Source organism: Capra hircus, chromosome 15 (genome assembly GCF_001704415.2).
Source record: "Capra hircus breed San Clemente chromosome 15, ASM170441v1, whole genome shotgun sequence".
Lineage (NCBI taxonomy): Eukaryota > Metazoa > Chordata > Mammalia > Artiodactyla > Bovidae > Capra > Capra hircus.
This window is the reverse complement of record NC_030822.1, coordinates 65694841-65707602: the sequence shown is the minus strand read 5'-3', so window position 1 is coordinate 65707602 and position 12762 is coordinate 65694841. Positions and strand designations below refer to the sequence as shown.

Genomic DNA, 12762 nt, shown 5'->3' with positions numbered 1-12762 from the left:
TGACATCTCATAACTCATTACTGGACACTTCATTGCACTCCAAAGAGAATAAATCCAGCTCCACCCACCAGAACATGGACACAAGCTTCCCTAACCAGGAAACATTGACAAGCCACCCATAGAAATCCACCCACAGCAAGGAAACTCCACAATAAAGAGAACTCCACAAACTGCCAGAACACAGAAAGGCCACTCCAAACACACGAATATAAACAAGCTGAAGAGGCAGAGAAATACCCAGCAGGTAAAGGAACAGGATAAATGCCCACCAAACCAAACAAAAGAGGAAGAGATAGGGAATCTACCTGATAAAGAATTCCTAATAATGATAGTGAAAATGATCCAAAATCTTGAAAACAAAATGGAGTTACAGATAAATAGCCTGGAGACAAGGATTGAGAAGATGCAAGAAAGGTTTAACAAGGAACTAGAAGAAATAAAAAAGAGTCAATATGTAATGAATAATGCAATAAATAAGATAAAAAACATTCTGGAGGGGACCAACAGTAGAATAACGGAGGCAGAAGATAGGATAAGTGAGGTAGAAGATAGAATGGTAGAAATAAATGAAACAGAGAGGGAAAAAAAAACGAATTAAAAGAAATGAGGACAATCTCAGAGAGCTCTGGGACAATGGTAAACGCCCCAGCATTCGAATCATAGGAGTCCCAGAAGGAAAAGACAAAAAGAAAGACCATGAGAAAATCCTTGAGGAGATAATACTTGAAAACTTCCCTAAAATGCAGAAGGAAATAATCACCCAAGTCCAAGAAACCCAGAGAGTTCCAAACATGATAAACCCAAGGCGAAACACCCCAAGACATATATTAATCAAATTAACAAAGATCAAACACACAAAAACAAATATTAAAAGCAGCAAGGGAAAAACAACAAATAACACACAAAGGGATTCCAATAAGGATAACAGCTGATCTTTCAACAGAAACTCTTCAGGCCAGGAGGGAATGGCAGGACATACTTAAAGTGATGAAGGTACAGCCCAGATTACTGTACCCAGCAAGGATCTCATTCAAATATGAAGGAGAAATCAAAAGCTTTACAGACAAGCAAAAGTTGAGAGAATTCAGCACCACCAAACCAGCTCTCCAAAAAAAGCTAAAGGATCTTCTCTAGACAGGAAACACAGAATAAACTCAAACCCAAAACAATAAAGTAGATGGCAATGGGATCATACTTATCAATAATTACCTTAAACATAAATGGGTTGAATGCCACAACCAAAAGACAAAGACCGGCTGAATGGGTACAAAAACAAGACCCCTATATGTGTTGTCTACAAGAGACCCACCTCAAAACAGGGGACACATACAGACTGAAAGTGAAGGGCTGGAAAAGATATTCCGTGCAAATAGAGACCAAAAGAAAGCAGGAGTAACAATACTCATATCCGATAAAATAGACTTTAAAGCAAAGGCTGTGGAAAGAGACAAAGAAGGCCACTACATAATGATCAAAAGATCAATCCAAGAAGAAGATATAACAATTATAAATATGTATGCACCCAACATAGGAGCACCACAATATATAAGACAAATGCTAACAAGTATGAAAGGTGGAATTGACAATAACACAATAATAGTTGGAGACTTATATACCCCACTCACATCTATGGATAGATCAACTAAACAGAAAATTAACAAGGAAACACAAACTTTAAATGATACAATAGATCATTTAGACCTAATTGATATCTATAGGACATTTCACCCCAAAACAATGAATTTCACCTTTTTATCAAGCACGCACGGAACTTTCTCCAGGATAGATCACATCCTGGGCCATTAATCTAGCTTTGGTAAATTCAAAAAAATTGAAATCATTCCAAGCATCGTTTCTGACCACAGTAGAGTAAGATTAGATCTCAATTGCAGGAGAAACACTATTAAAAATCCCAACATATGGAGGCTGAAAAACACGCTTCTGAATAACCAACAAATCACAGAAGAAATATAAAAAGAAATCAAAATATGCATAGAAACAAATGAAAATGAAAACACAACACCCAAAACCTGTTGGACACTATAAAAGCAGCGCTAAGAGGAAAGTTCGTAGCGATACAGGCATACCTCTAGAAACAAGAAAAAAGTCAAATAAATAACCTAACTCTACACCTAAAGGAACTAGAAAGGGAAAAAATGAAAAACCCCAGGGCTAGTAGAAGCAAAGAAATCTTAAAAATTAGGGCAGAAATAAATGCCAAAGAAACAAAAGAGACCATAGGAACAGTCAACAAAGCCAAAAGCTGGTTCTTTGAGGGGATAAATAAAATTGACAACCATTAGCCAGACTCATCAAGAAACAAAGGTAGAAAAATCAAATCTATAAAATTAGAAATGAAAATGGAGAGATCACAACAGACAACACAGAAATACAAAGGATCATAAGATACTACTATCAGCAATTATATGCCAATAAAATGGACAACTTGGAAGAGATGGACAAATTCTTAGAAGAGTACAACTTTCCAAAACTGAACCAGGAAAAATAGAAACTCTTAACAGACTCACCACAAGCACAAAAATTGAAACAGTAATCAGAAAACTTCCAGCAAACAAAAGCCCAGGTCCAGACGGCTTCACAGCTGAATTCTACGAAAAATTTCAAGAAGAGCTAACACTTATCCTACTCACACTCTTCCAGAAAATTGCAGAGGAAGGTAAACTTCCAAACTCATTCTATGAGGCCACCATCACCCTAATACCAAAACCTGACAAAGATGCCACAGAAAAAGAAAACTACAGGCCAATAGCACTGATGAACATAGATGCAAAAATCCTTAACAAAATTCTAGCAATCAGAATCCAACAACACATTAAAAAGATCATACATCATGACCAAATGGGCTTTATCCCAGGGATGCAAGGATTCTTCAATATCTGCAAATCAATCAATGTAATACACCACATTAACAAATTGAAAAATAAATGCCATATGATTATCTCAATAGATGCAGAGAAAGCCTTTGACAAAACTCAACATCCATTAATGATAAAAACTCTCCAGAAAGCAAGAAAAGAAGGAACATATCTCAACATAATAAAAGCTATGTATGACAAACCCACAGCAAACATTATTTTCAATGGTGAAAAATTGAAAGCATTTCCCCTAAAGTCAGGAACAAGACAAGGGTGCCCACTTTCACCACTACCATTCAACATAGTTTTGGAAGTTTTGGCCACAGCAATCAGAGCAGAAAAAGAAATAAAAGGAATCCAAATTGGAAAAGAAGAAGTAAAACTCTCACTGTTTGCAGATGACATGACCCTCTACATAGAAAACCCTAAAGACTCCACCAGAAAATTACTAGAGCTAATCAATGAATATAGTAAAGTGGCAGGATATAAAATCAACACACAGAAATCCCTTGCATTCCTATACACTAATAAGAGAAAATAGAAAGAGAAATTAAGGAAACAATTCCATTCACCATTGCAACGATAAGAATAAAATACTTAGGATATATCTACCTAAAGAAACAAAAGACCTATATATATATAAAACTATGAAACACTGGTGAAAGAAATCAAAGAGGACACTAATAGATGGAGAAATATACCGTGCTCGTGAATCAGAAGAACCAATATAGTGAAAATGAGTATACTACCCAAAGCAATCTATAGATTCAATGCAATCCCTATCAAGCTACCAACGGTATTCTTCACAGAGCTAAAACAAATAATTTCACAATTTGTATGGAAATACAAAAAACCTTGAATAGCCAAAGCAATCTTGAGAAAAAAGAATGGAACTGGAGGAATCAACCTGCCTGACTTCAGACATACTACAAAGCTACAGTCATCAATACACTATGGTACTGGCACAAAGACAGAAATATAGATCAGTGGAACAAAGTAGAAAGCCCAGATATAAATCCATGCACCTATGGACACTTTATCTTTGACAAAGGAGGCAAGACTATACAATGGAGAAAAGACAATCTCTTTAACAAGTGGTGCTGGCAAACCTGGTCAACCACTTGTAAAAGAATGAAACTAGAACACTTTCTAACACCATAGACAAAAATAAGCTCAAAATGGATTAAAGATCTAAAGGTAAGACCAGAAACTATAAAACTCCTAGAGGAAAACATAGGCAAAATACTCTCTGACATAAATCACAGCATGATCTTCTATGATCCACCTCCCAGAATATTGGAAATAAAAGCAAAAATAAACAAATGGAACCTAACTAAAATTAAAAGCTTCTGAACAACAAAGGAAACTATAAGCAAGGTGAAAAGACAGCCTTCAGAATGGGAGAAAATAACAGCAAATGAAGCAACTGACAAACAACTAATCTCAAAAATATACAAGCAACTCCTGCATCTCAATTCCAAAAAAATAAACGACCCAATCAAAAAATGGGCTAAAGAACTAAACAGACATTTCTCCAAAGAAGACATACAGATGTCTAGCAAACACATGAAAAGATGCTCAACATCACTCATTATCAGAGAAATGCAAATCAAAACCACAATGAAGTACCATTTCAAGCCAGTCAGCATGGTTGCTATCCAAAAGTCTACAAGCAATAAATGCTGCAGAGGGTGTGGAGAAAAGGGAACCCTCTTATACTGTTGGTGGAGAAAAAACAATCTCTTTAACAAGTGGTGCTGGGAAAGCTGGTCAACCACTTGTAAAAGAATGAAACTAGAACACTTTCTAACACCATACACAAAAATAAACTCAAAATGGATTAAAGATCTAAATGTAAGACCAGAAACTATAAAACTCCTAGAGGAGAACAGTAGTTTGTACTACTGCAAACTAGTATAGCCACTATGGAGAACAGTGTAGAGATTCCTTAAAAAACTGGAAATAGAACTGCCATACGACCCAGCAATCCCACTACTGGGCATACACACCGAGGAAACCAGAATTGAAAGAGACACGTGTACCCCAGTGTTCATCACAGCACTGTTTATAATAGCCAGGACACAGAAACAACCTAGATGTCCATCAGCAGACGAATGGATAAGAAAGCAGTGGTACATATACACAATGGAGTATTACTCAGCCATTAAAAAGAATACATTTGAATCAGTTCTAATGAAGTGGATAAAAATGGAACCGATTATACAGAGTAAAGTAAGCCAGAAAGAAAAACACCAATACAGTATACTAACGGATATATATGGAATATAGGAAGATGGTAACGATAACCCTGTATGCGAGACAGCAAAAGAGACACAGATGTATAGAACAGTCTTTTGGACTTTGTAGGAGAGGGCGAGGGTGGGATGGTTTGGGAGAATGGCATTGAAACATGTATATTATCATATGTGAAATGAATCGCCAGTCCAGGTTTGATGCATGATACTGGATGCTCGGGGCTGGTGCACTGGGTGACCCAGAGGGATAGTATGGGGAGGGAGGTGGGAGGGGGTTCAGGATGGGGAACACATGTACACCTGTGGCAGATTCAAGTCAATGTATGGCAAAACTAATACAATATTGTAAAGTAATTAGCCTCCAATTGAAAAAAAATAATATTTAAAAAATAAATAAAAACTAGGAATAATTATACCATATGACCCAGCAATTCCACTACTGAGCTTATACGCTGAAAGTCACAATTCTAAAAGACTCATGTACCCCAGTGTTCACTGCATCACTAGTTACAATAGCTAGGACATGGAAGCAACCTAAATGTCCACTGACTGATGAATGGGCAGAAAAGTTGTGGTACATGTATACAATGGAAGATTACTAGGTCGTAAAAATAAATTCATTATATGGATGCACAAAAGACCCTGAATAGCCCAAGCAATCTTGAAAATGAAGAATGGAGCTTGAGGAATCAATCTTCCCGTCCTCAGACACTACTACAAAGTTAAAGTCATCAAGAGGGTATGGTACTGACAAAAAAAAAAAAAAAAAAACAGCTAGAAATATATACCAGTGGAACAAGGTAGAAAGCACAAAGATTAACCTATGCTCCTATGAGCACCTTCGCTTTGACAAAGGAGGCAAGAATAGCCCATGGAGAAAAGACAGTCTCCTCCATAAATTGTGTTGGGAAAACTGGATAGCTATACATAAAAAAAAAAGAAAGAAATTAGAATACTTCCTAACACAATATACAAAAATAAATTCACAATGGATTAAAGACATAAATGTAATGCCAGAAACTATAAAACTCTTAGAGGAAAACTTAGAACACTCCTTGACACAAGACATAGAAAGATCTTCTTTGATCTACCTCCTAGAGTAATGGAAATAAAAATAAACAAATGGATGATGATTAAATGCTTTTGCACAGCAAAGGAAAGCGTAAAGAAGATGAAAGATAACCCTCAGATTGGGAGAAAATAACTGTAAGTGAGATAGCTGACAAAAACTTAATCTGTAAAATACACAAGAAGCTCATGCAACTCAATATCAGAAAAACAATCCAATAAAAAATGGGCAGAAGACTAAAACAGACATTTCCCTGAAGAAGACATACAGATGGCTAATAACACATGAAAAGATGCTCAACATCACCTATTATTAGAGAAATGCAAATCAAAGCTTCAATGAGCTATCACCTCACACCAGTCAGAATGGCTATCATCAAAATATCTACAAATAATAAATGCTGGGAAGGATGTGGAGAAAAGAGAATCTCAGCACACTGTTGAGAATGTAAATTAATACAGTCACCATGGAGAACAGTATGGAATTTTCTTTAAAAACTTGGAATAAATCTTCCATATGACCCACTAATCCCACTACTGGGTACATACTCTGACAAAACCATAATTGGAAAAGTCACATGTACTCCAATGTTCATTGCAGTACTATTTATGGTAGCCAGGACATGGAAGCAACCTAGATGTACATTGACAGATGAATGGTAAAGAAGTTGTGATACATATGTACAATGGAGTGTTATTCATCTATAAAAAGGAACAAATTTGAGCCACTTTTAGTGAGATGGATAAACCTAGAACCTGTTACCCAGAGTGAAGTAAGTCAGGAAGAGAAAAACAAGTGTTGTATATTAATGCATATATATGGAATCTAGAAAACTGATACTGATGAACCTATTCCTAGGGCAGCAATAGAGATGCAGACATAGAGAACACACTTGTGGACACAGAACGGGAAAGAGGGTGGGACGACTTGAGATAGTAGCATTGAAACATATACATTACCATATGTAAAATAGATAGCCAGTGGGAATTTGCTATACGATGCAGGGAGCTCAAACCAATGCTCTATGACAACCTAGAGGGATGGGATGAGATGGAAGATGGAAGGGAGGATCGAGAGGGAAGTGACATATGTATAGCAGTAGCAGTAGTGTTGGTCATTTAGTCATGTCTGACTGTTTGCGACCCTGTAGACTGTAACCCATCAGGCTTCTCTGTCCATGGGATTCTTCAGGCAAGAACACTGCAGTGGGTTGCCATTTCCTTCTCCAGGGGATCGTCCCAACCCAGGGATTGAACCCAGGTCTCCTGCCTTGCAGGCAAATTCTTTACCACCCAAGCTACAGGAAAGCCCACATGTATATCTATGGCTGATTCATGTTGATGTATGACAGAAACCAGCACAACATTATACAGCAACTTTCCTTCAATTAAAAAATAAATTTAAAAAAGAATTACAACAGGATCTGGAAAGACTCTTGACAGTGTCTGCAAACTCTTTAATTGTAAGATTATGGAGGGGTTTCTGTGCATCTATTTGTAATCCCTCAAATATAACCAATACTAATTCTTCCACTTAGGATATTTGTGAGGATTAAATCAGCTGCATGTTAAGCAGTCGATGCTATTAATGGTAGAGAGTATGAATTCAAGAAGTGTTCAGTGTTAGAATTATTAAGAGTTAAGTATAGGCTAGACAATAAATTATAGATATATCAAACATAGTGATACCTGAAATTAACACAACATTGTAAATCGACTATACTTCAATTAAAAATAATAATACTAAAATAAAGTGTGGAGTATTTTGGGAAAACTGCAGAGAATTACTTTCCAGTGAAGGTCTACTTGAAGGTTTGAGGAGATGAGAGTGTCTTTGTAAAATATGATTATTTGGAAAATTTCCAGGCAAAATAGTGACAATCCTATTTTTGTGGAGGATAATTATTTTATATTGTAGTTTTTTCTGGTTTTAATGATCATCTATGGTGATGTTGATGAACAAACAGCTCTGGATGTTAGTATTTGACTCTGCTATGATTACACTCAAGTTTTCTAATTGTTTAATTATTGGTGCTTTGCTGATACATTTTCCAGCAACATTTGTGATCACAGATAGTTAAATATTTCTATTTTGGTTCATTATCATACATTTGCTTTTAATTTGTCTGATTGCTGCAGGTGGAAACAATAGGTGATGCATACTGTGTTGCTGCAGGGCTCCATAGAAAAAGCCTTTGCCATGCTAAACCCATTGCTCTGATGGCCCTGAAGATGATGGAACTTTCAGAAGAGGTGTTGACACCTGATGGAAGACCAATTCAGGTAAGCCTCTCAACAATCTTGTTTGAATAGTAGTGAAGAAGGTAAGAAATTCCCTTCTGAATTCTACTTACTATAGTTTACAGATCTAGATAAGCCAGTTGCTTAAGAAGGAGGGATTACTAGAGATAACTTATAAATCCAGGAAAGGAACAAATGAAATATGACCCACACAGAATAGGAAAAAGTGTGAGGAAGACAAATTACCATGGGGGGAAAAAGTTAAAGGATTAAACCAAGGAAGGAACCTGCTGTCAGTGACCAGTTCACCCCCGCTAAGGAAAGGTGATGATGAGAATTGGTCCTGAGAGATAATCCATAGAGCAAGAAATAAGAAGTGAGAAATTGGAGGACCTGGACAACTTTTTGTGGATAGTGTACAGGTGTTCTTATGAACCTCCGGGCTCAGGGTTACTTTTGAATTGTATTTTGTTTCAGAGCTTGAACGTTGGAACCTTCAGACTTAAAAAAAAAAAAAGCACAACAAGAAAGTTGTGAGTTTAGTTTTATTTGAGGCAAAATGAGGACTGTAGACTGGGATATAGCACCTCAGATAGATCTGAGGAGCTGCTCCAAATAGGCAGGGGCAAAGGTCAGTATATATGTGATTTTGGTGAAGGGGGAATACATACAATCAAGCACATATTTTTTGGCAGATGGTTTCTGCTAGTCACAAGGAGCAATCATCACCATGAAGGAATTTAGTGCTTTTCTAGATATGAGGAGATACAAGAATTGGGCTAATAAAATCATCTCCTGAAAATATATGGCTATCTGAAGATCTGCTGGTTAGTTTTTTCCTGAGCACAGTGTTTCATTTCTTCTCTCCCCCTTGAACTCTTCAGGGAGTGTTGAAAATCAGCAGCTGCAGCAGCACATGTTTCAGTCCTCATAGAGGTAGATGGCAAGTGCCCATGGCAAGTGCCAATTTGTGGTTGACAAGCTCAAGACTGAGGAAACATCAAAAGCTGGAAAATGTAGTTTCCAGCGTATTGTACTCTTTTTGATGCTGATAGCTGTCTGCAATTTGGGGTTTACATCTGAGAATGGATGAAGTCACCCAGCTATATTTCTGAAAGCACCTGCTAGACCCCAGAAATACTTTTACTATGACTATGTATAAACCAAAATTTGTATTTGGCAAAGTAACCTTGAATTCAAGGCATCTCTTTAATAACAGTTCATCAATGATGGGTTAAAAAATACAGAAAACGCCTCAAAATATGAATATATTTCTAGTTTGGCATTATGGCAAAGTAGATACTCTGACCCTTCTGAATAAAATTATTAAAATGTAGTGTTAAATAGTTTACAAATAGTAGCTTTTGGGAAACTACTAAGCATATTGCTGAACACAGATATATATATATATATATATATATATATATATATATATATATATATATATATAATCAAACTTTAAGAGGTGAATTAAAGTGCTCTATCATTAGAAGTGATGACAGGACACTAGAAAACACTATCCCTCCACGAGGAAAGTCAACCTCAATTCTGTCTTTAAAGAATTTCCACAGATAAAGTTCTCTAAAAAATGAGTGTCTAATACTAAATACAAAGCAAAATGAAACAAAGGGGGAAAAAACATACACTCACATAGGAAAGCAAAGTACTATGAGTAAGAACCAATAGAAACAGGAGATGAGAAGAACAGACCTGGAATGTTGTCAGATATCAAAATTATTGTACATAATCTAAATGACATTACTTAGTATAATTAAAGAAATAAAGAGAAGCTTAAAAATCCAAGGCTGGAAAAGCTAGGTTTGAAAATGAACCAGAGAATTTCTAAGTAATCAACACTATACCAAAACAAACAAAAATAAAAAATCAAGCAAATCAAAACAAAAATACTCTCAGTAGATGAGTTTAGAAGCAGATTAGATACAGCTAAAGAAGATATCCATAAATTTGTCCAGAGAATTAAAAATGGGGAAATATGAATAAAAGAATATAAAATATATAGGAGACATTATAAATTCAGTTGGAATTACTTGTACATGAAGCTAATAGAGAAAATATTTTTTAAAATTTCCCTGGAATTATTGAAAGACACAATTCAGGTCTCAGACACAGTAGTCTTAAAGAATTCTACAAAAGAGAAATCATGGTAATTCAAAGCAATATCTTTCTTTTATATTAATGTGTTTTTTACTTTTTAAATAAAAAGTATTTTAGTTTACTTTTAATGTTTTACTTCATTTGTACTTAATTTCCTGATACATCTGCAATGTGCATAATGGGATATGTATATTTTTTGAGATATAGTTGATTTGCAATATTTTATCATTTTCAGGTATATAACATGGTGATTCAAAATTTTTACAGATTATGCCCCACTTATAGTTATTATAAGATATTGGCTATATACCCTGTGCTGTACAATATATCCTTGCATGCTTGTGAGTGCTAAGTTGCTTCAGCCATGTCAGATTCTTTGCAACCCTATTGACCACAGCCCGCCAGGCTCTTCTGTCCATGGGGTTCTCCAGGCAAGAATACTGGAATGGGTTGCCATGCCCTCCTCCAGGGATCTTCCTGACCCCAGCTTAGAACCCATTTATCTATGTCTCCTGCACTGGCAAGTGGGTTCTTTACCACTAGCACCATCTGGGAAGCCCACTTTATATCCTTACAGCTTATTTATTTAATACATAGTAATGTGTACTTCTTACTCCCCTATTTTCCCCCTCCATTCTTCCTTCTCCCCACAGGTAATCAGTAGTTTTTTTTTTTTTCTGTATCTGTGAGTCTATTCCTTTTTTTGTTATGTTCACTAGTTTGCTTTAATTTTTAGATTTCACATTCAAGTGACAACATACAATATTTGTATGACTTATTTCACTAAATATAATATCTTCTGGGTCCATCCATTTTGTAGCAAATGGCAAAATTTTATTCATTTTTTTATGTCTGAGTAGTATTCTGTAGTATGTATATACCACAGTCTGTTGATTGACCCTTAGAATATTTCCATATCTTTATAATTGTAAATAATGCTGCTATGAACATTGAGGTGCACATATCCTTTCAAATAAGTGTTCTGGTTTTCTTTAGCTATATACACCCAGGAGTTGACATGATGGGTCATATGATACTTCTATCTTTAATTTTTTGAGGAAATTCCAAACTGTCTTACAGTTGCTACACAAATTCACATTTCCATCAACAGTTTACAAGAGTCCGCCTTTCTCAACATCCTCACCATTTGTTAATGTGGTCTTTTTGGTCAGAGCCATTCTGACAGGTATGAAGTGGTATCTCCCTGTGGTTCTAACTTGCATTTTTCTGATGACTAAGGATGTTGAGCATTTTTTTCATGTGCCTGATGGAAGTGTATCTGTTCTTTTCTGCGCATTTTTAATTGTATTGTTTATATTTTGACATTGAGTTGTATGAGCTGTTTGCATATTTTGTTTATATATTTTATATATTAACTGCTTATCAATCATTATATGCAAATATTATATTATATGCAAATATTCTCTTTCACTCAGTAGATCATCTTTTCATTTTGTCCAAGGTTTCCTTTGCTATGCAAAACCTTTTAACAAAACTAGACATATCTTAGTGAAACTGCTTGCCCCTTGGAAGAAAATCTACGAAAACCTAGACAGCATATTAAAAGGCAGAGATATCACTTTGTTGACAAAGGTCAGTAATCAAAGCTATGGTTTTTCCATTATTTGTGTAGGGATGTGAGAGTTGGACCATAAAAAAGGCTGAGCATTGAATTGATGCTTTCAAACTGTAGTGCTGGAGAAGACTCTTGAGAGTCCCTTGGATAGCAAGGAGATCAAGCCAGTCAGTCCTAACAGAGATCAACCCTGAATATCCATTGGAAGGACAGATGCTAAAACTGAAGCTTCAATACTTTGGCCACCTGATGCAAAAAGCCAGCTCATCTGAAAAGACCCTGATGGTCAAAGAGACTGAGGGCAAGAGGAGAAGCAGATGATAGAAGATGAGATGGTTGGATAGCACCACTGACTCAATGGACATGAGTTTGAGCAAACTCTGGGAGATGGTGAAGGACAGGGAAGCCTGGTGTGCTGCAGTTCATGGAGTCACAAAGAGTTGGGCACAACTGAATGACTAAGCAACAATGAAACTGCAGTGCATGAGAGAAAAAGAGGACATGATAAAAGACAATGGTGACATTCATCAGTAGGGAAAAGATGGGCTATTCAATAAATGTTTTGGGGTCAATTTGTTATCCATGTTAAAAAAATATGTAATTGCATCCCTACTTCGTATGTCTGCACATA

The 12762-nt window shown here is 36.1% G+C and overlaps 1 protein-coding gene across 1 annotated transcript in view; it reads left to right on the top strand.

Moving 5' to 3' along the window:
• Positions 1-12762, top strand: part of GUCY1A2 (guanylate cyclase 1 soluble subunit alpha 2) — a 462235-nt gene that overhangs the window by 326026 nt on the left and 123447 nt on the right. Inside the window, exon 6 of the mRNA XM_018059849.1 lies at positions 8339-8482. Within this exon, the coding sequence (XP_017915338.1) occupies positions 8339-8482 (144 nt within the window). The remainder of the gene's footprint in view (positions 1-8338; positions 8483-12762) is intronic.